This window comes from Borostomias antarcticus (genome assembly GCF_949987555.1).
Source record: "Borostomias antarcticus genome assembly, chromosome: 1".
NCBI lineage: Eukaryota > Metazoa > Chordata > Actinopteri > Stomiiformes > Stomiidae > Borostomias > Borostomias antarcticus.
In genome coordinates, this window is record NC_140234.1 from 51,633,592 (window position 1) to 51,658,524 (window position 24,933).

Genomic DNA, 24,933 nt, shown 5'->3' on the forward strand with positions numbered 1-24,933 from the left:
GCTAAGTGTGTCTCGGTTTTCACTGAATAATTCATCTAAATGATTTCAGAAGACAACCATTATGGAGTGGTTCAGTCTTATAGAGATTTAGTTACCATACACTGCATCTGTAGTTAATTTCTGAGTACTACAGTGCTTAGGCTATCCATGGAGAACTACAAATATGGCCCCTCCACCTGTCATATCTTCCATCCATCACTGCTATTGAAAAATAAAATTCTCTTAATACGAAGTTGAAATCTTATATTTTGAAAAATAAAAGGTTCTTAAATGTTGAGCGTCAACACACCTCTTTTTACATACATACTGTATATGAATAATTTATTAATTTGCACATTGTACAGCCCCCATGATACCTCCCTTCACATAAAAAGGACCATTCACCGAAAAATCCTTCCACCTCAAAAATTAATGACGCATGACAGCAAATAGTCTCTTTTGGGCCGTCTTCAGCACGATTCTCCTTGAAGCAAGTGTTATAACTTTTAAAATCTAGTTCTATTAGTACATTTGGTCTCCGTTCCCTTCTCCATGTCCGAAAAGCATGTTATCTTGGTGATAGGAAAACATAACAGAAAAGAAGGTTCCAGTCTTCCTCCCAACCCCTCCCCCTTCTCTCTCCGCTAAATACAAATCAGGTCGCTTCTATTGGCTGCGATCAATTTTGTTACCCGATTGGGGCACGTATGTGTCAGCTCAGTAGCCACCAGGGTTCTCCAATGGCTAAGCCTGGTCTCCCTCGCAAGGCTCCAATGCTATGGACGCAGATCCCCGCCCCACAAATCCAGCCATTGGTCAGTTTGTGCTGTCCGTCAGTGGAAAGCGTAAAGTAGCAGGAGGATGGTGCAGATGCCAATGACTCCGCCCAGGATGAGGGAGTCCCGCCTCTTCCGCAGGTTGATTCGCTGGATGAGGTTGTTGATTGCTGGAAAGCGATCTGGAGAGAGGAGGGAATTAAGGAAGAATAGAGAAACTTCCCCATTGCTTTTTACAATCTCTTCATCTAACTTTTACCTTATGCTGAAAAATTACTTCTTGTGGGTTGTGTATATTTTACATGAATGAATTATGTGAAAGTTCGCCTGGAAAAGAAATTAAATGGGTCATTCATAGATTCTATGTCTTAAAATCAGTGAAATGCCCCTAAGAAAATGGAAAAAAATGAAACATTACTTAAGAACAACATATCAATAAAAGAGATACAGAGATATGACAGAGTTATGATTACCTTACTGAATACTCTGGGCACCGAGATCGGCTCTGATCGAATCTCTGTGCAGGCCTAGCTACTGTATAGTCCATCAAACCCCCCATTTGTTGTTGTTGTAAAACCACCTGCTGGAATGAACAATCTTCTGGAATGACGAACGGGGCAATATAAGCCCTCCATTCAGTCACATGCCAGAATTGGCCTCAGATTTCTCAAAGAAACTGAGAAACTAATCAATTTAGTTTTCCATCTGTGGTCTGGTTTGGATGGCCTGGTGAGGAGGAGGAGATACCATCGACAGCACAAGCTCTCAGGAGAAACACCAGACAATAAAGCTGGGTTGGATTAATATGTTTGATAATGACGCAAACTCAAATTTGGATCCTTGAAAACGGATGAACACAGAGCGGTTTGGAGCAGCAGGTGTGGAAGCCCCACTATGTTCAGCCATGCCCTGTGTTACGTGTGTAGAATGTGTGTTCTGATCTCCCCGGTGTCTCTCCACAGGTCACCACCCTTCCCCCTATCAGCTGGAGCCTTTGTGTGAGTGAGCGCACCTGTTCTTAATTGCTCCCTGATGTGGACCTTCTGTATAAAGACCAGCAGACATGGCCAGTGGGCCAGTTGGCAGCTGCTCAAGCTTGTGTGTGTGTTTGGGCCAGTGGGCCACCGTACAGCTTTAGGGCTGTGTGATATCACAGTTGTGTTCTCGTAGCTGTGTGCGCCAGAGTCAGTGGCTCTCCCTTTCACTGGGAGGGAGAGTGTGTTTGTTTTATGTTAAGGTGACTCCCTTTAAAGGGAAGGGGCTTTGTGTTACGTTTGTCCTTTGTTTGTTTTATGGTTATTTGGTTTGTTATTTTCTTGTATTTGTCTTGATCATTAAGTCCTTGGTTATTCATACCATATTATTCATATATTCCGTTCTCTAGGGCTGTCAACAACTAAAGAGTTCTTGGTCGACCGGCAGTCGTCCGTTTTTCCCGATTGGTCGAGAAAAACAAAACTATGACACATCCAGTTTGCTTTAATAAATACAACTATATGCACACTGTACTTGTCTCATGTTTTATAACTTTAGGTGAATGACACAAATGAGTAACAATAGGCTAATGACATCTAATGAGTTCAAGAACATATAGACCTAGCTATGTTAAGAGTGAAGGACACAGCATCCAGAAAGGTTTATTCTACGGACAAGTGTACCGAATTGTGGTGTGAATCTTCTCATGCTTTGTGAATAATTTTATTTTTATTTTTTCTCGACCAAAACAAATCTCGGTTGACCAACAGCCCATCGACCAAATAGACCCTTTTCCCAGCAGTCATTTTGACATGTCATAATAGGGCAAACACAGGTGTAATTGATATACATTAAATAAGATCCTGTTCTATTTAGTGTGTCATAGCCATTCCAGTAAACCAGCCTGCACAACATCACATAAATCCTAAATGGAACAGGGCCACAATTAATGATATTAATTACACCTGTGTTTACCCTACTATGACATGTCAAAATGACACACACACACACACACACACACACACACACACACACACACACACACACACACACACACACACACACACACACACACACACAGCGTTACAAAAAGATACTGGCCAGGGTGTTCACCCTGCTCTGTATGGACTTCAATAGGCCCCTCTGGGAAGTCATGTTTTCCTTGGTTGCCATGGCGATACTGAAAAGAGGGAAGAGAAGGAAGAGGAAGAAAATGGTAAAACACTGTTACATCATGTTACCCCTGGTACATGACCCAGAGGAGTCTTCTGCTAGGCAGTAAAAGGCTTCTGCCAGCCAGTCACAATGGCTCCCACAGCTGCCGCCAAGACAAGACAAGAGAAAGTGGGTAGAAAACCCATTATGGTGTGAGGGGAGCTTTTCCACTCAGATAAAACGCTTTCCCATTCATCTCTAACAGGGGATATGAGACGCACATTATTTCAAGGCAAAGGACCTTGGTAAACCCTACCCATGGGCACGTACTACTGTAGTACTACACTCCCCCCCCCGCCTTCACACACACACACACACACACACACACACACACACACACACACACACACACACACACACACACACACACACACACACACACACACACACACTCCTTTCCCAGCAAAAGGCTTCCGCAGACACGAGCGCACAGATCTATTTCCCCAGATGGCAGGATATCTCTCATTAGAGGAGAAGATGAGAGGCTTTTACACAATGATAACCTTCATTCACTCTGCCTTAATGCATCCTGCCACTCAGTTAGGGCGTTTTCTACGAAGGCGTGAAGCCTCGAAGTCTGAGCACGGCCGCTTCAAAGCCCGGAGCCGCAGGCCGAGGTCCACAGCGCCACATCAGCCTCCCATCCTCTGTGGAGCGGCCGCCTGGCAGGCGAGGGGGAGATTGAATTGCTGCGATATTGTAGCTGCTTCATCTGAAACGTGGGGCTCAGCAGCTTTGGGGGAAAGTGATGGAAACTATAGCCTGCTGGCATCGAGCTCCTCTCGCCCGACCAGGGAAATCTGCATTCTTGCTGCAGTGGAATTGCCACCGGCTCCCCAATCCTTTCCGGCAGCTTCGAATTTCAGCCCTTGACTTGACAAAGTGAGTGTCCTCCGGCTCCAACTTTAAACCCCCCCGGTCCTTTGCACCTCCCTCTGTCCACTGCAGCGTCGTGCCGTCCGCCCCCCCCACTCTTTGTGTGAAGTTTAATTGGTCTCTTGATTTCCTATTTGACAGTAAATAAGCAGCGTGTTAAAAGAGAAGTGGGGATCTGATGCCACACAGACACCAGGTTAAAAGTGGTGGTAGGGCGACATCCAAAGTAATCAAGGCTACAGTATCTTGTCCTTGCTGTGTTGGAGTTTGCCTGCAGGTGAGCGGGGCTGCACCAGACACAGTGACATCATGCTCTGGGGTTAATTGACGCAATCAGGGCCAAGTTACCTCCCACAGATGCAGAGATGATGAACGGTTTTATGTTATTGTGTAATATAATAGTAAATATATTCATAGACCAGAACAGTGCGTTGTATAATAAGCCTTTGTGGCAGCTAAAAGGCTGTGCGAGGCAAACAGAATAGGTAAACCCATCATTTATCTCCAGTGTAAATACGGTGGACAAATACACAGAGAGGATAATTGCCTTGCTGCAGGTGGGGATTACGCAACAGTGTTCTCTGGCCCCCCAGGTGCGTGGTGATGCTGAGCAGTAGAACATGCAGCAGTCACCAGGGGCCAGGTAGAGCCCCCAGGTACAGTACAGCCCCCAGGCACGGCCCCTAGTGGCCCTCTCACAAACAACCATTTACTCTGACTATCTTGCTGCTTAGACCCATTTTAGTGTGTGTGTGTGTGTGTGTGTGTGGGGGGGGGAAAGGGGTTCTTTGAGTTGGAGCGTGTGTATGAGAACTATGATCCAAGTGTGGGAGTGTGTGAATGAGTAGGGCTACATAGTCAAGACCGTGCTACCATGCTTGCTTCTGTATCCTATTCTCCACAGTCAGAGGGAAACATGGATAAACCGTCATCCTAAAGACCAACAGAAACACTGGTGACTGTGGCCGTGGGCTAGCCTGGCCCCCAGATCAATGCTAACCAGATAAGAGTGATCAGCTGAGAGCTGGTACTATCTGTTGTCCAGCTGACTCAAGCTACAGTAGTGTGGGTCGCCATTATCAGCTTGTCAAAGAAGGGATTTGGACTCAGAGAAGAGGAACCAAAAAGACTTTCTAAGCTCAAAAAATGTTGTCTACTTTTCCGTGCTCAAATTAATCTTCAACCAGAGAGACTAGAAAATCCAACCAGAGAGACAAGAAAATCCAAATCCTATTTGGTCACCGTCACACTGCTAGTTAAAACTCTGCTGGTGAAACTGGGTTCTCATTTGGCCTTGTTGTTGCTGTTGTTGTGTCTGTAGCGAGTGTGGAGCCCAGGAAAGAGAGACCGACTTTTTGCATCAGCTAATAAAATCCTCAGCTAACGGGGACCCTAATAAAATCCTCAGCTAACGGGGATCCTAATAAAATCTTCAGCTAAAATCTTGAGGGGTCAGGGAAGAATTTTTACAGCTCACTTATCTGGCCCCCGGGTGATACTGTTTTTTTCTTCCCTCTGGAATATGTAGAGGTGGGTCGTATGCCCACCTCCCTTGTTCTCTGTACAGCGCATTGTGTTGCCTCTGGGTATGAAATGCGCTATACAAATAAAGCTTTGATTGATTGATTGATTCAGCTAACGGGGATCCTAATAAAATCTGAAATCCTTGTTAGGAGGAGCTGGTCGCTGGTAATTATGGTGGCAGGCTCATCCTGGGTCATTTTCTGCTTGACTAAAACATGATGGGGACAGAGCGAGAGATTGTTGGGCGAGAGGAAGAGAAGAGTGGTCAGAGTGAGGGAGAAGGAAAGACATGAGGCAGAGGTAGTGGTCAGAGTGAGGGAGAGGGAAAGACATGAGGCAGAGGTAGTGGTCAGAGTGAGGGAGAGGGAAAGACATGAGGCAGAGGTAGTGGTCAGAGTGAGGGAGAGGGAAAGACATGAGGCAGAGGTAGTGGTCAGAGTGAGGGAGAGGGAAAGACATGAGGCAGAGGTAGTGGTCAGAGTGAGGGAGAGGGAAAGACATGAGGCAGAGGTAGTGCGCTGCCCACAAAGTCCAATAATGAAAGAGCCTGGTGCCAGCTAGCCCCCCTGGGCCTCCCACTGTGTGGCCTTACTGCAGCACTGCATAGGAGCACAAGAGGAGGAGGAGGAGGGAGGGAGGAGAAGGAGGAGAGAGGAGGAGGAGGGAGGGAGGGAGGAGGAGGGAGGGAGGAAGGAGGAGGAGAGAGGAGGAGGAGGGAGGGAGGAGGAGGAGGGAGGGAGAAGGAGGAGAGAGGAGGAGGCGGAGGGAGGGAGGAGGAGGAGGAGGAGAGAGGAGGAGGAGGGAGGGAGGAGGGAGGAGGAGGGAAGGAGGGAGGAGGGAGGGAGGAGGAGGGAGAGAGGGAGGAGGAGGAGGAGAGAGGAGGAGGAGGGATGGAGGAGGAGGAGGGAGGGAGAAGGAGAGAGGAGCCCGGTGGCCACACAGGACTGAAGGGTAGGTGGGACGATAGAGAACATCGGCAGGTGGGAGTGGAGAGCTGGGAGGGAGGGAGGGAGGGAGGGAGGGAGGGAGGGAGGGCAGACTGGTTGGTTGCTCACGGCTGGATGGGTTTGGGAACAGACTGCTGCACACCACAGCTGGTAAGAGAATGGGGGGGGGGGGGGGGGGGTGTACCTGAGACACGACATTTAAATACTGCAGGCAACTTGGAGGACGCAATATCGCGACTCAATATCGAGTTATTGAAAAGCCCTGCATCTTTTTCCGAGTTTGAAAAACTAGCTCTAGCTGGCATTGACTAGATAAACTAGCTCTGCATTTTTCATGGTCTGATCAAATCAAATCCAACTTTATTTGTATAGCGCATTTCCTACACAGAGGCAACACAATGCGCTTTACAGAGAGCAAATGGGGGATGGACATAGATCATATCCTACATTTTCCAGAGGGAAGCAAAAAAAAAAAAAAGATCACACAGGGGCCAAAATAGGAGGGCTGTAAAAATTCTTCCCAGACTTCTCATATCAAGACTATCGAGCAAGCTCCTGGAAAATGTTTACATCTAATTGGCTAGGAACATTTACAGAGGACAAACATGGACTTCATAAAAGAGACATGATTATCACTGGTCTATGGTGGTAGAATCCTGCCATGCTATATAGTATATGGTACAACAACCAACATCGATAGGCCTGCTATGTTTCTGATGCCTCCACTTCCTTACTAGAGGACATCGAAAGGAGAACATGGATTTTCGTCCCTGGAACTCTACACTGAGCCCGGTCATATCACGCCACTAAAGAGACAAGATCAGCTTTTAGGCCAATCTCTGTGCTCTCCACATCTAACGGAGTCCGTCAGCGGAAGTAATGGCACACGTAAGAGGAGAACATGTGAGATATCTAGAGATGGAATGGTGGTTTTGTCATTTCGAATAAAGAAGTAAAGGATCTCTCACTATCTCGCTGGTCTATAATGGACTTAAGATAAATGTACAACTGCCATCTCAGATCTCAGAACAAAGGCTGAATTAATTCAGTCATTCGGGCAGATAGGTCCGTTTGGGGGTATATTGGATATGTGAGTTGTAGGCTAAGTGTATGGTCCTACATGTTTATATAAATTGCATCCGTGTTGGATGTGTGCTATCATGCGCGAACACGCATCAGGCTTACCTTATTGTGTCATCCATCAGTCGGTCGGAACTGCGAGGAGAGAGAGAAAGGGGGAGAGAGAGAGAGGGAGGGAGAAAGAGAGAGAGTGTTAGTTATTGAGGTGAGGCAGTGTGGTTAAGATGGAAACGGTTGAATGACTAGTGCTTCTCCACAGCTCTCTCTCTCTCTCTCTCTCTCTCTCTGGACGTCTGGAACTGAGAGGCAGTGGTGGACGCCAAGTTGCCCAGAATCCTGAGCAGGCGCCATGGGTACGTTGGGCTGGCCATGATCCCGTCAGTTAGCTGATATCATGCACAACTTTCTACACAAGCTGTTTGCTGTACTGTATAGGTAATGCATGTAGCGTTTCATTGTGCATGGTACCTGTATCTGGTACATATGACAAATAAACATGCTTGAATGTCTTGTCAACTGTGACAACCAGCTGACACTTAAGACGACCAAAGTGTAAACCCAATGGCAAATGTACTGTGTGACTTTGCAGTCACTCAAGCAAACTCACCCATTAAACATCCATTACAATATGATGTCCTGTCTACTATATATGTTGTCCGAAAGAGCATGCTGAGCTCTGAGAGGCCTCTGAGAAAGTGCACAGTTCACAACCAGCCTACCTGAAGCTGCGTGAAAAAGATACATCGTCAGTGCAGGTGTTCAAAAACCCAGGCTGTGGTTAAAAGAAAACATTATTCCCTCCACACAGGAAATGTTATTCCCTTCATGCTCACAGAAGGAAACAACCTTTTGCTGAGGTACAGAATTCAATAAACCTTGAATCAAATCCATTAAAATGTCAAGCAGAGTCAGGTAATTCCATTGGAGCTACTACCCCTGACAGAATGATGGACAATATAAGCAACTGAGGCCAGTCCTTCTTTTTTTCAATCCTTCATAAGAAATGACAGAAGACTGACAAGAGTGTAGTAGTTCCATCACATCCATGTGGGACCGAGACGGTGATGCACTTAACTCCTGGCATGACTTGCCCCTGCACTCCCTCTTGAATAGTGCTAACATGGCAACTAACACTCTTAACACTGGTGCTGGCCAGACATGAGGGACAGACTGCTAGAAAATAAAAAAAGAGGGGTTACAGGAGCAAGGAGGGAGGCGCCTGAAATGGAGCCTCTCTAATATGCGACGAGCCATCTTCAGTGTGTCAAAGTAGAGGCTTACAAAATGTTTACATCATTAAAGCTGCAGTGTATACGATTCTGTGAAAACTCTGTCTTTGTAGACTGCTGTTTGGATCTGCTACAGCAACTATAAATAATTATCAGAATCTGGAGTCAGGTCAACACAAGAGCATAAAAACTGACAAAAAAAAGCTTGGAGGCATGGCCACACCTGGTTCAAATTATGTGAGTGTGCTGAAATCCATTCAGCAACAGAGGACATTCTTCTATGGCCTTGTGGGTACCCAAACCCAAACAGCAGACTGGAAAGCAGACTGAATTTACCCGGTTAGACTGAATTTTCCTCAATTGCTACAGTACTTCGTAGCTGGCTCGTAGTAAGCACATAGCACAAAAGTTACATACTGCAGCTTTAAGCATGGTTTTCCTCCAAGCACATGGCAAGGGAAGTACATCAACTGGAGATCTTGCATACTTGCATAGCAGAGATGCCAGGTGTGCAGCTCAATCCTAACACAAACAGAAGTATGCAAAGCCACCATTTCTGTCATCTTGTGCAGGGTTGCCAGCTCTCATACGTCATTGTCAGTCTCCTGCTTTTGGCCTATTTTCTAATGTTGAGATGCTAGTCCATAAAAACCTATTGCAGCACATGTACAGTATGTATGTGCGTGTGCAAGCAAAATCTCATGCCAGGCGTCAAAAGTTGGCAACCCTGCATGTTTTAGTGTTATATACATCTTTTTCAACTGCCACCCATACCCATAATAGGCTAACGGCTCTGAAATGGCAGCAATCATCGCAGAACTCTCCTCACTTTCCGTAATACACTATCACTGAATCAAAAGATGGTTGTTTACTTTGTGTGTCACTCCACACAGTGGTGCAGCTTCATTCATCATTAGGCTGGAGCACAAACAGTTGATGAAGACATCTTAGAGACTTAGCACTATGCGGCTAATCGTTACAAATGGCCCCCTCAGTGCTGACAGGGCTCTTTTCTCCATCTCCGTCTTCCTCTCATCGTCGTTCATTAACAAGGAAACTCACTGGCAGTCAACTGCCATTTTGTTACTGGGCAGGGTCTCTTAATGCCCCCGCATGACTGAGCTAAAAAGATCCAGTTAGCTACATATACTTTTAATTATGTCAAATTTAATTGTACCAACATGTACCAACATAAAAGGCTGAAGCCTGGAGGACGTGATTATGTTTGTGTGCAGTATCATACATGAGCATCAAACAGCTGGATACATGCTCACACCTGCAACTGCCTGCGTAGGCTTCAATATGCCTCCTCAGTTCTAGTCTAGATCTAGATTAGGTCCAACAGGGCAAGCTACAACATACTACCGCAATGGCCAACACTGCAGCCCCTGTCAGAGACCAAACCATACAGTACTTTCCAAGATGGTTGCCAAGTTTAGTCATAGGCCCATGCGAATCTTCAGGTTTGTAGCTTACTTTTATAGACCCAGAGGTCTTCACTTTCAATAGGACAACATAAATGATGATGAGGTATATGAATGGACAGCAATGTTGACAAACTGCAGCAGCTTAACAACACCAGCTGCACACATACCTAGCACTGACTGCGTCACAATTAAACAGCTGGCACCTGCCTCACTTCCTGTTTAGTGTTACAAATGCAACCTAATTATTACGACAGAGCTAATGGTCTGGAATGTGAGATTCTCAATCTTTGATAATATTAAATATTTTATAAATCATAACTATAAGTACTGTGCAGTGGCTGTAACAGACAGTTTCAGCAAGGCTAATGGTACAACAACAAAGCAGTATTTTGACAACAGCTCCTTTTGTGAGAACAACATGAGGGGACTTGAAACTGAGTCAAGCTGTCTATTAGCGATGCTGAAGCTAGCATAACAACAGCATAATAGTCCTGAGATCTTGAGGAGACCTTTCAGTGATGCAGCGTTTGTTTTCATGCCGGCTCCCAGAGGTGGTGGTAATGACAGACAGGCGTGTTATTGTGATGTAGATGAAGCGGAGTGGAGCTGAGCTGGAGATAATGAGGTTTTGCCACAATCGGGCTAAACCACTGGTCTGGTCTGTTGTTCTGGCCTGTGGATGACTCCCAGATGAAGAGGGGGAGACTGGGGTAAGGAGGCCCAGAGTGACTGTTCCCCGAGGGAGCCAAGAGCCCCAACAGGCTACCGGTCTAGAGGGCATGGTCGACTATCAGTTGGGAGTCTTGTCCCACAGTGAGTGATAAACAAAGGCGCGCGCACACATGCACACACATACGCGCACACATGCACAGACACGCGCACGCACACTTCGAGCCATGACCCTCTCTCTTGTGGCTCAGGTTGCTCATCAAATACAATGCTCTCAGCAGTTTATTCTGTAATTAGAATCAATAATGGTAATGCTTCAGTAGAAAAGAGGAGAAAGCAAACAAACAGGAGTCATTAGTTCAGCCCTCCACTCTGGGAATGGGGCGCCACAGAATAGCTGGAGGTAATTTTGCAAATAAGAAAATCTGGAACATCTTCGATTAACCCATTTGGACCTGTCGAACCTTTGAATATCATTACTCATACTTAAATACGAATTCAGTCTTCATTTGCCTCGGGCCTCAGCATTGTGGTCTAGTCTTGCATTGGTATCACATAGGGAGGACTGTACAATGTTGAGTCTCTTAGGACCGACAAAACCCCCCCACACCTCCCAGGTGATGGATGGGGGCAGCAGGGCACACGGGCGCTGCTATCCTGTGCCACCTGGCTCACTCAGGACGACAGATCTATGACTGGCAAGGTCCCTTTGTGTATAATGGATTGACCCCTGCACAGCCAAGTATGACCCGCACATCTTTTATGATTAGGAGGAGCGCGTCAAAAGGAGATGGGGTCTGTGTGTGTGTGTGTGTGTGTGTGTGTGTGTGTGTGTGCGTGTGCGTGCGCAGTATAAAGCTGTGCTGGCAGTTCTTTCCTCGACAGAAGTTGGGCTCTTCTCCAAGGTTGGAAGAAATATGGAGGTCATGCAAATACAAATGGAAGAACAGCTTTATAATCATGGCAGATATTGGTAGACTGTGTGTGCTTCTCCTGACATAATCAAGCTTCATCATTTTATGATTAAAATAATAACCATCTGTATACTACTCCCAGTCCAAACCCAATCAGCATGTTTATTGAGCCTGTGTTTCCATGAAAGTTTTGGCTAATTGTGCTAAAACGGTCTGAGAATTACAGGGGAAGGAAGTGGAGAAAAACGGTTGATTAAGGTTTGTCTGCTTCCTAATACAACAGTGGTCAAACAAATGAGCCAATCAAAAGGCTCTAATCCAATTCCACAGGAAAGAGTGGGTGTTGATGTAGTCCAGGTCAGTGTCAGGTATCGAACGAGTAGGGTTTTTTTGTCAGGGAACCCGGGTCCCTTAGACACAGATGTGTATTGATGTATTCCAGTTCAGATTTGTCCTGGTAATGGTCTTTAATGGTGGGCTCCTGTATTCCGTTTGATGGTCATCTCACTGTGGCTGACCTCAGGCCTGCTGGAAGGGATAAGGTCAATCCGTCGTGTTCACAGATCTATACTTAACAGCTGACCTTCCCGGCCGGGGTCTCCAAACTCATTTTCACTTCAGAAGTGGGGCAGTCAAGTCGCTGCAGCAGATTTTATTCTCCAAGTTTGGAATTGTTCCGTGCGCCTGGGAGATATTAAATCTTTATCACAAACTGATTCATTTTTTGTTTTAATTGTAAGTATCAAGAATGCAAAGAACACAAATTAGATTCTGTAGGATTCTCAAACTGTACAGTACTCCTTGGAGCCAGTGCTGCTTGGAGCATGTAACGGTAACCGCGATATTACGGTAACCGCAGTATTTTTTGGTCAAGCGGTAACCTTGGGACTGGCTCGGTAAAACCGTAGGCTAAACTCACTGTTCTGGACTGGTCAGATGTCTTAGTTATATCAAGCTAACTATTGGCATCGGTGTGCTTATCGGTGTCATATTTGTTCAGTTTCAGTAATTTACGATCGAGCTAGCTAACCACCTTTAGCTCAATTGGCTCAGTTGCTGGTTAGGGATGAGAGGCGGAGTCCCAGCCCAGCTGATAACCCTCCGTTGCGGGTTGGGGGGATGCAACGGTTGGCTAGGATCCAGCCTCTCATAGCTAACCAGCAACTGGTCGTTCAATCCACACTAGTCACGTAGATTTCCGTTGCCCTGGAGGTCCACCCGTCTGTGAGAGCAACAGAGGATGCCTGGGATAATTCACTGACAACTTTTGCCTTTTACTGCTCATAAAGATTTGGCACAATCTTCTCAGCAAAGTGGGTGTGCGATGGGATCTCGTAACGTGGCTCAAGCACATCCAGCATATGTTTAACCCCCACCCCCCCTCTTGTCCTCCCATCGTTTCTTTCCATTCTCTCCCTCCTCATCTCTTTTCTCTTCCTCTTCTGTAGTTTTTTTTAATTATTTTTTTTTTTTAGACCTGTCACTTCTTTCATCCAGTCTCCTGCCGTAGAAGCGCAGCATCAGAGATCAGACCTGGGCTCTCTGCTCAGCCTCTTTCCCTCTTCTGACTGCTCAAAACACCATCTATACCCACAGACCTCCTCTATCACTGCTCAACACACCGTCTATACCCACAGACCTCCTCTATCACTGTTCAACACACCATCTATACCCACAGACCTCCTCTATCACTGCTCAACACACCATCTATACCCACAGACCTCCTCTATCACTGCTCAACACACCATCTATACCCACAGACCTCCTCTATCACTTCTCAACACACCGTCTATACCCACAGACCTCCTCTATCACTGCTCAACACACCCTCTATACCCACAGACCTCCTCTATCACTGCTCAACACACCATCTATACCCACAGACCTCCTCTATCACTGCTCAACACACCATCTATACCCACAGACCTCCTCTATCACTGCTCAACACACCATCTATACCCACAGACCTCCTCTATCACTGTTCAACACACCGTCTATACCCACAGACCTCCTCTATTACTGCTCAACACACCATCTATACCCACAGACCTCCTCTATCACTGTTAAACACACCGTCTATACCCACAGACCTCCTCTATCACTGTTCAACACACCATCTATACCCACAGACCTCCTCTATCACTGCTCAACACACCGTCTATACCCACAGACCTCCTCTATCACTGCTCAACACACCATCTATACCCACAGACCTCCTCTATCACTGTTCAACACACCATCTATACCCACAGACCTCCTCTATCACTGCTCAACACACCATCTATACCCACAGACCTCCTCTATCACTGCTCAACACACCATCTATACCCACAGACCTCCTCTATCACTGCTCAACACACCATCTATACCCACAGACCTCCTCTATCACGGTTCAACACACCATCTATACCCACAGACCTCCTCTATCACTGCTCAACACACCATCTATACCCACAGACCTCCTCTATCACTGCTCAACACACCATCTATACCCACAGACCTCCTCCATCACTGCTCAACACACCATCTATACCCACAGACCTCCTCTATCACTGCTCAACACACCATCTATACCCACAGACCTCCTCTATCACTGTTCAACACACCATCTATACACACAGACCTCCTCTATCACTGTTCAACACACCGTCTATACCCACAGACCTCCTCTATCACTGCTCAACACACCATCTATACCCACAGACCTCCTCTATCACTGCTCAACACACCATCTATACCCACAGACCTCCTCTATCACTGCTCAACACACCACCTATACCCACAGACCTCCTCTATCACTGCTCCACACACCATCTATACCCACAGACCTCCTCCATCACTGCTCAACACACCATCTATACCCACAGACCTCCTCTATCACTGCTCAACACACCATCTATACCCACAGACCTCCTCTATCACTGTTCAACACACCATCTATACACACAGACCTCATCTATCACTGTTCAACACACCGTCTATACCCACAGACCTCCTCTATCACTGCTCAACACACCATCTATACCCACAGACCTCCTCTATCACTGCTCAACACACCATCTATACCCACAGACCTCCTCTATCACTGCTCAACACACCATCTATACCCACAGACCTCCTCTATCACTGCTCAACACACCATCTATACCCACAGACCTCCTCTATCACTGTTCAACACACCATCTATACCCACAGACCTCCTCTATCACTGCTCAACACACCATCTATACCCACAGACCTCCTCTATCACTGCTCAACACACCATCTATACCCACAGACCTCCTCTATCACTGCCCAACACACCATCTATACCCACAGACCTCCTCTATCACTGCTCAACACACTGTCTATACCCACAGACCTCCTCTATCACTGTTCAACACACCATCTATACCCACAGACCTCCTCTATCACTGCTCAACACACCATCTATACCCACAGACCTCCTCTATCACTGCTCAACACACCATCTATACCCACAGACCTCCTCTATCACTGCTCAACACACCATCTATACCCACAGACCTCCTCTATCACTGCTCAACACACCATCTATACCCACAGACCTCCTCTATCACTGCTCAACACACCATCTATACCCACAGACCTCCTCTATCACTACTGAATAGTGGTGCAACGGATCATCGTTGATCCGCGATTGTAAGGAAAGCAGAAGCACTTTAAATTAAAAGAAAAAAAACTGTACACATCAGAAATGTGTTTAATAAATGCTATGGTGTTTTTTCCAAAGTACAAATCTTCTTCCTCTTTAAATTTTGTGTTTTAAAACTGTGTTTAATACCGTGATATACCGTACTGTGGACCTTGATATTACCGTACCGTGAGTTTTTGATACCGTTACATGCTTACTAATTAACCAACACCAGAGGAATGATTGTGGCGGGCGGGGGGGGGGGGGGGGGGGCTTTACGGTGACACAGCTGGGTAACTCCCTGACAGACTGCATGCTGCCTCTCCAGGCCTGGAAGAAGAGACAGGACAGCTGCTCCACTGCACCTCCACACCCACCTGACACAGCTGTCAACAGTGGGCTAACAATGGCTACGGTAGCAGATGTGGGGGCTTCAAAAAAAAAGTACATCTATGCTGTCCGTCTGCCGTTGGTGCTGCTTGCCGTTAAATCATAGGCTGTGCTGGGAGGGGCGGGGGTGTTACCCCGGTGAGGGCTGATTCATGGGGTTTTTATATCACAGATGAGACGGGGGGAAGGATTTATGTGTTGCGCACTCTCTAACAGGCTATAAGAAGACTAACAGAGAGGACGGGGGACGTGTGTGTTGTGTGCGCACGTGCACAAGTAGGTGTGGATATGTGAGAGAGCTGTTGTGTGTATGTGTACCAGGCTTGTGTAGGTCCAGTCCAGTGGAGGCTCCAGCTATGGGGTATTCTCCCCTTCTGCCTCTCTCTGCTACTCTGCTGCAGTCATTAAATTGGTCATTAGCACAAAGCTAATTCCCTCTCCCTGTGTGATTGATTTACACTTGGGTTCACACTTAAATACACACATATACACACATTTATACACACGCGCGCGCACGCACACACACACATACCCACAGACACGCCCTGAAGTACATAATCAGGCTCAAAACACCGGTCTCCCCTTTTTATAGGTGCAAATCTTCTCCTAATGAAACTCCCCTGGCTCTGCGCAACGCCAGACCTGCCGTTATCACTGCAGTGCCGGTTCATTGGTATGGGAGGCCACACACCCCAGTTGGCAGAAACATCTGCACTTTATGGAGCAGCGGCTCTCGAAAACATAACTAGATTGATATAAGGATCCTGCCACCTACAGGTCAGAGTGGGGTAGTGATCTTGGGCATAATAGTCTGCGAGGGATTGAGCACCCATCAATGCCCAATAATACCTCCTGATCAAATTAGCTTAATGACTACTATACCCTTATTATATATTATATTAACCTTTCCCATACAGCGAGGTTGTCCGGCAAGGGAGATCTACCAGTCTTTAAACAAATACATATTACAAGAAATGTCCATCAATCTAACTACCCAATCACCCAATGGGGCAAAGGTCACCAAGACCCCACTGTTGTTACCCTAATATATTAGTCAGGCATCCATACGGCCCACCTGCCTGTGGGGAAAAGGGTCCTGCAGGGGATCTAGCAGCTCAGCATCAGGGGGTGGGATCATATGGCCAGGGCCTGTCAATAATCTTCAAGGAGATTGGATGGTGTTACACGGCCGCCCCCCTGGGGCTCCCCTCTGTTGAGAGAGCTCTGAGGCTCTTCCTCTGAACTGTGGTCCAGTGATGGATAGGTACCAGACTGGCCTACTGATACAAATAATATTATGGGGATAATAACAAATATTATTATGGCGCCTATTTATCTTATCAAAGTAAATCACATGTAGATAAGAAAAGAGTCTCACCTCGACGCGCACACAAACACACACCCACACACACACGCACACAAGCACACACACAAACAGATTCAGGCATGTAAACACCTGGATCCTACCACCCGCGCCAGTGAGAAGAGTGGACGTCCAAATGCTGCCTCGCTCTGATTGCTGGGAGTCTTGGTGTGAGAGAGAGATTTATGTCCACGCTGCTGAGAACCGACAAGCACAGCAGGGGGGGGAGGGAGGGAGGGAGGGGGGGAGGGAGGGAGGGGTGGAGGGAGAAACCGCAGGAGAGAGGAGGGAGGGAGAACGGAGAGGGGAGCGGAATGAGAGCGAGAGACGGACGGACGGACTCTCCTAAAGACGAGAACAGAGCGGATGTCAGAGAGGAAGAGGTGGGAGGGAGGGAGAGAGAGACAGAGTCATATTCTACCGCTGCGGTTGATTAGATACAGTGAAAGATGAAGCGTGTGTTCCTCTGGGTGTAACACAGGCAGCAGAGAAGCTGTCAGAGCTGCTGGGACCGGCCCCAGTGAGGAGGAGGGATGAGAAGAAACCGCCTTACGCTGATGTCTGAAGGACGCAATTCATTTGCCTCTCCCGAGACGACGCCGTCACGTCCTGTTTCTTTAGCTGTGTGTAGCCAACTACAGGCGCGGATGTTCAGTATACAGCCGTACGCATAAGAGGGTGTCTGTGTGTGTTCACACAAACGCCAGCACATGCTGGCATCATGCACACACACACTGCACACCCGCCGGCACACACACTGTGCGCCCGCCCGCGCATGCGCGCACACAACGGGAAAGTTGGGTTGTCTCTATGCAGCCACAGACATACAGCTTCTCACATACCCACTTTCCTATGTGCGCGTGTGGTGTAAAGGGGGGGGGGGGGGGGGGGGGGGGAGCCCCAGAGAAAAAGAGCTGGGCTAGAGGACTGACAGAGCTACACTAAAGATGCACCGCTGAGATTGCACACCACACACACACATCAGAGAAAGGCAATGACAATGGCTACGCAATCCCTTAGATCACATCCAGATGTGAAATATTACGGTGGCAGGCATCATGGGGAGGTGGGAACTGAGGAAATACCGCTGCAAGCTAAGCGCTAGCTCCAGGGGAGGGGGCGGGTCTGTGTCTCTCTCCCCCCGATCATGAGCTGCTGTTCCGGGGCAGAGACGAGGTGCACCCACCCCGTCCCTCCTCTCCTCTCCCTCACTCTGGCTCCCCTGGGCACTCCCCACTCCTGGTGATTACATTAGCATATGAGGAGCTAGCGCGGTGGGCAGGCAGGGGGCCAGCCAGGGAGAATGCAGTGTTCTGAGGGAGGGGGAGGAGAGGGGGAAGGAGGGGAGGTGGTATAGTAGAAAATTGCAGAGAGAGAGAGAAAGAGAGCGATAAGAGGAAGAATAGTGAGATGAAAGGTCCTATTTCCATGCCAGCAGTAAGCAGCGTTATTACTTAGCGCTGGTGAATTGCCAGTTTCGTCTGTCGCAAACGTAATATTTCTCGCCTCCGCCGATTCTGGCAATTTCGCGGTGCGCAACACGCGTGTTTGCGTGACAGTGGGTGGGCTGGCGCGACAGGGGCTGTGACAATGAAGACAGTCGGCGCTACGCAATGAGTTTGCGTTGACGTCGGCCTGACTAGACGTCTTAACGCAAACGCTGGCGCTCTGTGCAATTTGGTGACTTTATTTGTGCACACGCAAACATAGGGTTATCTGACATCACATGAGAATGTTATGTGAACCTAAACCCTATTTTTATTATCATTTTCAGACTTATCAGGCAAACAAATGTATACATGAGATTAGCACAGCTTGGAATGGTGCTGTATCTGTATCATTTACCGTATGTTGTGAATCGGAAGAGATGGTTTGTGATGCACACTCCAGGCGAATTATCCTGGCTCTATTCATGATCCAAATCCATCATTCCTACAGCCTATCAGGGGGATGCTCCCCCAGATGGGTGGCTGCTAAGGGACAACTCGATCCACACCATGGCTGATTACGCCCACAACGCCACAACACAGCATGCTTTTAACCGTCTGCTTTTACAGGGCCAGATCAGTGATCGAGAGAACCATTGGAATGTTAAAAATGTGTTTCAGATGTTTGGAGAGGTCGGGGGGTACATGACAATACAGCCCTCAGTGAGTCAGTGCGTTCTCTGTGGGGGGGGAGACAGAGAGAAAGGGAGGGACCATGCAGGAGCTGGAAAGAGGAGCATAAGGGATGGTGGAGAGAAAGAGAGAGAGAGAGAGAGAGAGAGAGAGAGAGAGAGAGAGAGAGCTCTAGTGCTCCACAGAGACGTCTAAGCCATATGTCTGTGTACAGTAGCAGCCCTGCAGTCAATACACACTGCAGACACTCATTCACCCGAGATCGAGGGAGAGAGAGACAGAAGAATATCCCTCTTAACGTTGCAACAGTGGACACCTTCAAACGCCCTACTGGTTCTGAATCGTTTGCAAACAATCAATCTCAAACAATCTAGTGAGGAATATGGAGAAAACCATTGGAATAATAATTAGCCTGTACTGCAATGTGAGCATGAACAGGTTTGAAATATGAAATTAGACGACAAATATCCCTCGCCTGTGGGCCTCCCTGTAAAAGCACATAAGCCCATTCCTCTGTACTGCCGCTGTAGGCCAGTACTGTGCGTTTCTGCGCGAGGTGAAAAAGAGATTTTTTGTCCTCTAGTAATAAAAATAAAACGGACCTCCATTTTTTGCAGAGGACGAGAGCCTTGTTGAGGTGGTTTAGAGATTGAGAAGACACAGAACAAAAAGGTCAGGAGAAGTGTAGGAAAACGGGGTGAGAGTAAGTTGGGGAAGGTCGAAAAATGGTGTGTGTGTGTGCGCACATGAGAGTGAGACAAAGGGATAGAAAATAAGTGTGTGTGTGTGACAGAGAGAGAGAGAGAGAGAGAGAGAGAGAGAGAGAGAGAGAGAGAGAGAGAGAGATAGAGAGAGAGAGAGAACAATATAGAGGTATGCCAGCATTTGGGAGGATGTGCTAATCAGTGGTCAGTGACCATTACAGCGATTCCAGTACGGACTCTTAATGGAGCCGCTCCTCCTATCAGTTATTCATGAGTGTCCCTCTGTGCTCTATGGAGAGGGAGGGAGAGAGAGAGGAGAGGGGACGGGGAGAAAGTATAGAGGGAGAAAAAGAGAGTTTGAAATGAGGAGAGAGGGAGGAAAAAGAAGACAGAGGCAGCAAGGTCTGAGAGGAGAGAACGGTGTGTGTGTGTGTACAGTACCAGTGTGAGTACAGTACCAGTGTGAGTACAGTACCAGTGTGTGTACAGTACCAGTGTGAGTACAGTACCAGTGTGTGTACAGTACCAGTGTGAGTACAGTACCAGTGTGAGTACAGTACCAGTGTGTGTACAGTACCAGTGTGAGTACAGTACCAGTGTGTGCACAGAAACAGTGTGAGTACAGTACCAGTGTGTGCACAGAAACAGTGTGAGTACAGTACCAGTGTGTGCACAGTACCAGTGTGAGTACAGTACCAGTGTGTGCACAGAAACAGTGTGAGTACAGTACCAGTGTGAGTACAGTACCAGTGTGTGTACAGTACCAGTGTGAGTACAGTACCAGTGTGAGTACAGTACCAGTGTGTGCACAGTACCAGTGTGAGTACAGTACCAGTGTGTGTACAGTACCAGTGTGAGTACAGTACCAGTGTGAGTACAGTACCAGTGTGTGCACAGTACCAGTGTGAGTACAGTACCAGTGTGTGTACAGTACCAGTGTGAGTACAGTACCAGTGTGTGCACAGTACCAGTGTGTGTACAGTACCAGTGTGAGTACAGTACCAGTGTGAGTACAGTACCAGTGAGTACAGTACCAGTGTGTGTACAGTATCAGTGTGTGTACAGTACCAGTGTGAGTACAGTACCAGTGTGAGTACAGTACCAGTGTGTGTACAGTACCAGTGTGAGACACACCAAGGCCTCAGCCATACCTGATAAGACAGCGGTGCTCTACAGAGAATACTAACAGACCATCGCTCTCCTCCTCCTCCGAGAGGCTCGGGTGGAACGAGGGAGGAACGGAGGACAGGACGTCAGTGGGACAGGACGTCAGTTGGACAGGAGGTCAGCGGGAAAGGAGGTCAGCGGGACAGGTGGTCAGCGGGACAGGTGGTCAGCGGGACAGGTGGTCAGCGGGACAGGACGTCAGCGGGACAGGACGTCAGTGGGACAGGAGGTCAGTGGGACAGGAGGTCAGCGGGACAGGTCGTCAGCGGGACAGGAGGTCAGCGGGACAGGAGGTCAGTGGGACAGGAGGTCAGCGGGACAGGTGGTCAGTGGGACAGGAGGTCAGCGGGACAGGAGGTCAGCGGGACAGGTGGTCAGTGGGACAGGAGGTCAGTGGGACAGGAGGTCAGCGGGACAGGAGGTCAGCGGGAAAGGAGGTCAGCGGGACAGGAGGTCAGCGGGACAGGTGGTCAGCGGGACAGGAGGTCAGCGGGACAGGAGGTCAGCGGGACAGGAGGTCAGCGGGACAGGTGGTCAGCGGGACAGGAGGTCAGTGGGACAGGACGTCAGTGGGACAGGAGGTCAGTGGGACAGGAGGTCAGTGGGACAGGACGTCAGTGGGACAGGAGGTCAGCGGGACAGGAGGTCAGCGGGACAGGTGGTCAGCGGGACAGGAGGTCAGCGGGACAGGAGGTCAGTGGGACAGGAGGTCAGCGGGACAGGTGGTCAGCGGGACAGGAGGTCAGTGGGACAGGACGTCAGTGGGACAGGACGTCAGTGCAGACAGACACAGGAGTTCCCCTCGTCCTCCCAGAACCACTGTGGAAAGTGTTTGGACATCCACTCTGGATATTGGCAGAAAACCTTTATAGTGTGATCAAGTTCCAATATGAAAATTGAGCTAATTGAATTAGCTCAGATTTTAATTAAGATATGAATGCATATTGAATGCATCAACATAATTAATTCAATATTTCGGCACATACCTCAGCTATGACATAAGGATGATCTCAGTTCAAACCCGCTCTCTTACATACAAACTATTCCAACGGATCTCAGACAAACAAATATGAGACAGTGTGACCATGTGTCAACAAGAAAGAAGTGCGTTCACCAAAGATAGAAATGGCGTACCTCACAGGAGATGCTGCCCTGAGCGCCCCCTGTGAAGCGTGTGTTAGTCTGGAAGCGCTGAGTGGAGAGGTGGAACTGTGAGTGCTGTGTTGCTCTGTGGTTTCCCCATCCCCATTCTCATTCATGTATTCATGGGAGCTAACGCGCCTACAGGCGCTGCATGACATCTGCCTGAACTCACACTCCGTCAACAACTGAACAAGAGAAGACGGAGTCAGAAATGAATAGATGGGGGATTGAACTGAAGAGGTGAGGAGCACTTTAAAATGCTAAGAAGTGCTGATTCAGTCACAGTGTGCCTGTGGGTGTGTGTGTGAGAGAGAGAGAGAGAGAGAGAGAGAGAGAGAGAGAGAGAGAGAGTGTGTGTGTGTGTGTGTGGACGAGAGAGAGAGAGAGAGAGAGAGAGAGAGAGAGAGAGAGAGAGAGAGGGTTAGAGAGAGAAAGTGTGTTTGGTTACCCACCTCAATGTGTGAAACGCAGTCACGCACACACACCACCTATCCTTCTCTCCCTCACACACCACCTATCCTTCTCTCTCTCTCTCACACACACACCACCTCTCACACTCTCACACACACACACACACACTCACACTCTCACACACACACACACACACACACCAATCGTCCATGAACAACAATCGTCCATGAACAGAAAAGGAAATCCCTATCTATTCTCTGATTATGAAAACCTCTTTAGGTCATTACGGGAGCCAGTAACGCGTCCGATCCCTCCTTCCTGCTCTCTCTCTCTATCTAATAGAACAAATCAAGTGAAACCCAATCTCATCCCCTCCGGCACTCTTCCACCGCTATCTATGTCTGTTTGGGGAAGCCCTCTCACGTCGCCTGTGGTTTAATGTGATCATATAGTGATGATTACAGTATCTTACAGTTAGTCTTTTCAAGCTTGGTTGCTATAATGGCTAATGACAAAGGACAGACAGGCTGGGACAGCAGGGGAGAGAGAGTGAGAGAGAGAGAGAGAGGAGGGAGGGGATGGCAGGAGTGAGAGAATGAGAATAAAAGAGGGGGAACATTTTGAAAAAAAACGAGCAGTTCTCTTGACAGGCAAATAATTTGACTACAAAGCCTCTCATCTGCCGAACAGGATCCCTTTCTTTGCCGGATCACTAGACACGTTGTGTTGGGGGGCTTTTTGTGGCAAGCGCTCTGCTTATCTTGCAGGCTTTTCAGGGCCACTCTCCCTTTGTGAGGGAGAAATCAGCCGCTCTGTATGCAGACAGATACCTGCCTGGGCACCTGAGGAAATAGGAGGCAGCCAAACAACTCATTTACCCAGCCAGCCCAGCACTTCGTGGGGATTGGTGATGGAAACAGTTCTAGCTAGTTTGTCCATGGGACAGATACTGTATCTGTAATAGGCTAATGTGATCATAGCAAGTATAGGAAAATGTCACATGTGAATAAAAGCTCTGGTGAAGGCTGGCTGAGGTGAATTTATTTTCATCAATCCTTTCACAAGTTCAGGTATCATATCCGAAATGTATCAAATTAAATTAAAAGGCAGGTCACTCACCCTGATTCAAGATCAGAAAACATGAAGGACTTCTTGAACAGAAGAATCCCACTAGTGTGAATATAACACTCAGAATCCAGCCCTCTAGCCACACAACCCCCGAAGAGACAATTATCGGTAGCTGGGAGCCCTTGGATGTAATTGGACAGTTGGGGCATGTAAATGGAATCACAGACACACACCTCAGCGCCAGTAGGGCTTTGTCCTGGATCACAGACACACACACCTCAGCGCCAGTAGGGCTTTGTCCTGGATCACAGACACACACACCTCAGCGCCAGTAGGGCTTTGTCCTGGACACACACCTCAGCGCCAGTAGAGTTTTGTCCTGGACACACACCTCAGCGCCAGTAGAGCTTTGTCCTGGACACACACCTCAGCGCCAGTAGGGCTTTTATTTGTCCTGGATCATCCACACAAAGGAGGACCTGTTAGGTGGGCAGGACCTGGAGGCTGGCTTCTATTCTCTCACAGAACCAGACTCTGGGCTGGCGTCTGAACAATACTGTCTGGACTGATGTGCAGGAGCAATTTCCCTCCAAACTTCAACAGACACACAAAGGCCCTCATTTACCATGATTGAAAACAGGGCATACGGTCATTTCCACGCCAAGTTCTGAGACTGAGACCAAATCTCACACCAAGTCTCAGCTTGTGAACGCAAGTTTGAGAATTATCATGAGACTGATTCTGACTGGCATCTAAGTGCAGCCACATAGGCCCATTTATCACTATAGTAAAATATTATATTTTGTAAAGGTCTTCTTGTGTCATATATCCCTAACATAAATGAGTATTTTCCAACTGTTTACAATTAACGGGATGAACAATCAAACATCATATTGGTAATGCCATCCTCTGTAGAAGACCTATGCACGTCCAGCCAAGGTGAGAGGAGTGGGCGAGCGAGGTAATTCTTAACCTGACGCGCACCAGTTTCTATAAGCCTACTGGTTGAAATAGGATATTTTACATTCACACAGGTGTTAGCTCTAATTTGCGATTTTGTTACTTTGAAATATATTGTCACAATAATACTTTTTTCTGTATGGAAGGTAAAATAAAGTAAACACTATCGGAGCTTTACTTCAGCAGCTTTATTCAATAACCAATATCTACGTATGTATCCCATATTCTCAACTTCAAATGTTTTCAGAAACACCAAAAAGTAGTCTGTTTAACGGACAAATTCAGAGAGAAACATGTCATCCATTTTGTGTCAGATCAGGGTAAGCCAGTTCCTTCCAAGTAAA

The 24,933-nt window shown here is 47.7% G+C and overlaps 1 protein-coding gene across 1 annotated transcript in view; it reads right to left on the reverse strand.

The window, feature by feature from the left end:
- Positions 1–337: 337 nt before the first annotated feature.
- The window catches only part of gosr1 (golgi SNAP receptor complex member 1), a 40,034-nt gene continuing 15,438 nt past the window's right edge, over positions 338–24,933 (reverse strand). The window contains exons 7-9 of the mRNA XM_084439645.1: positions 7,478–7,507; positions 2,828–2,910; positions 338–937 (exon numbers count right to left, since the gene is read on the reverse strand). Of these exons, the coding sequence (XP_084295771.1) occupies positions 813–937; positions 2,828–2,910; positions 7,478–7,507 (238 nt within the window). The 3' untranslated portion in view covers positions 338–812. The remainder of the gene's footprint in view (positions 938–2,827; positions 2,911–7,477; positions 7,508–24,933) is intronic.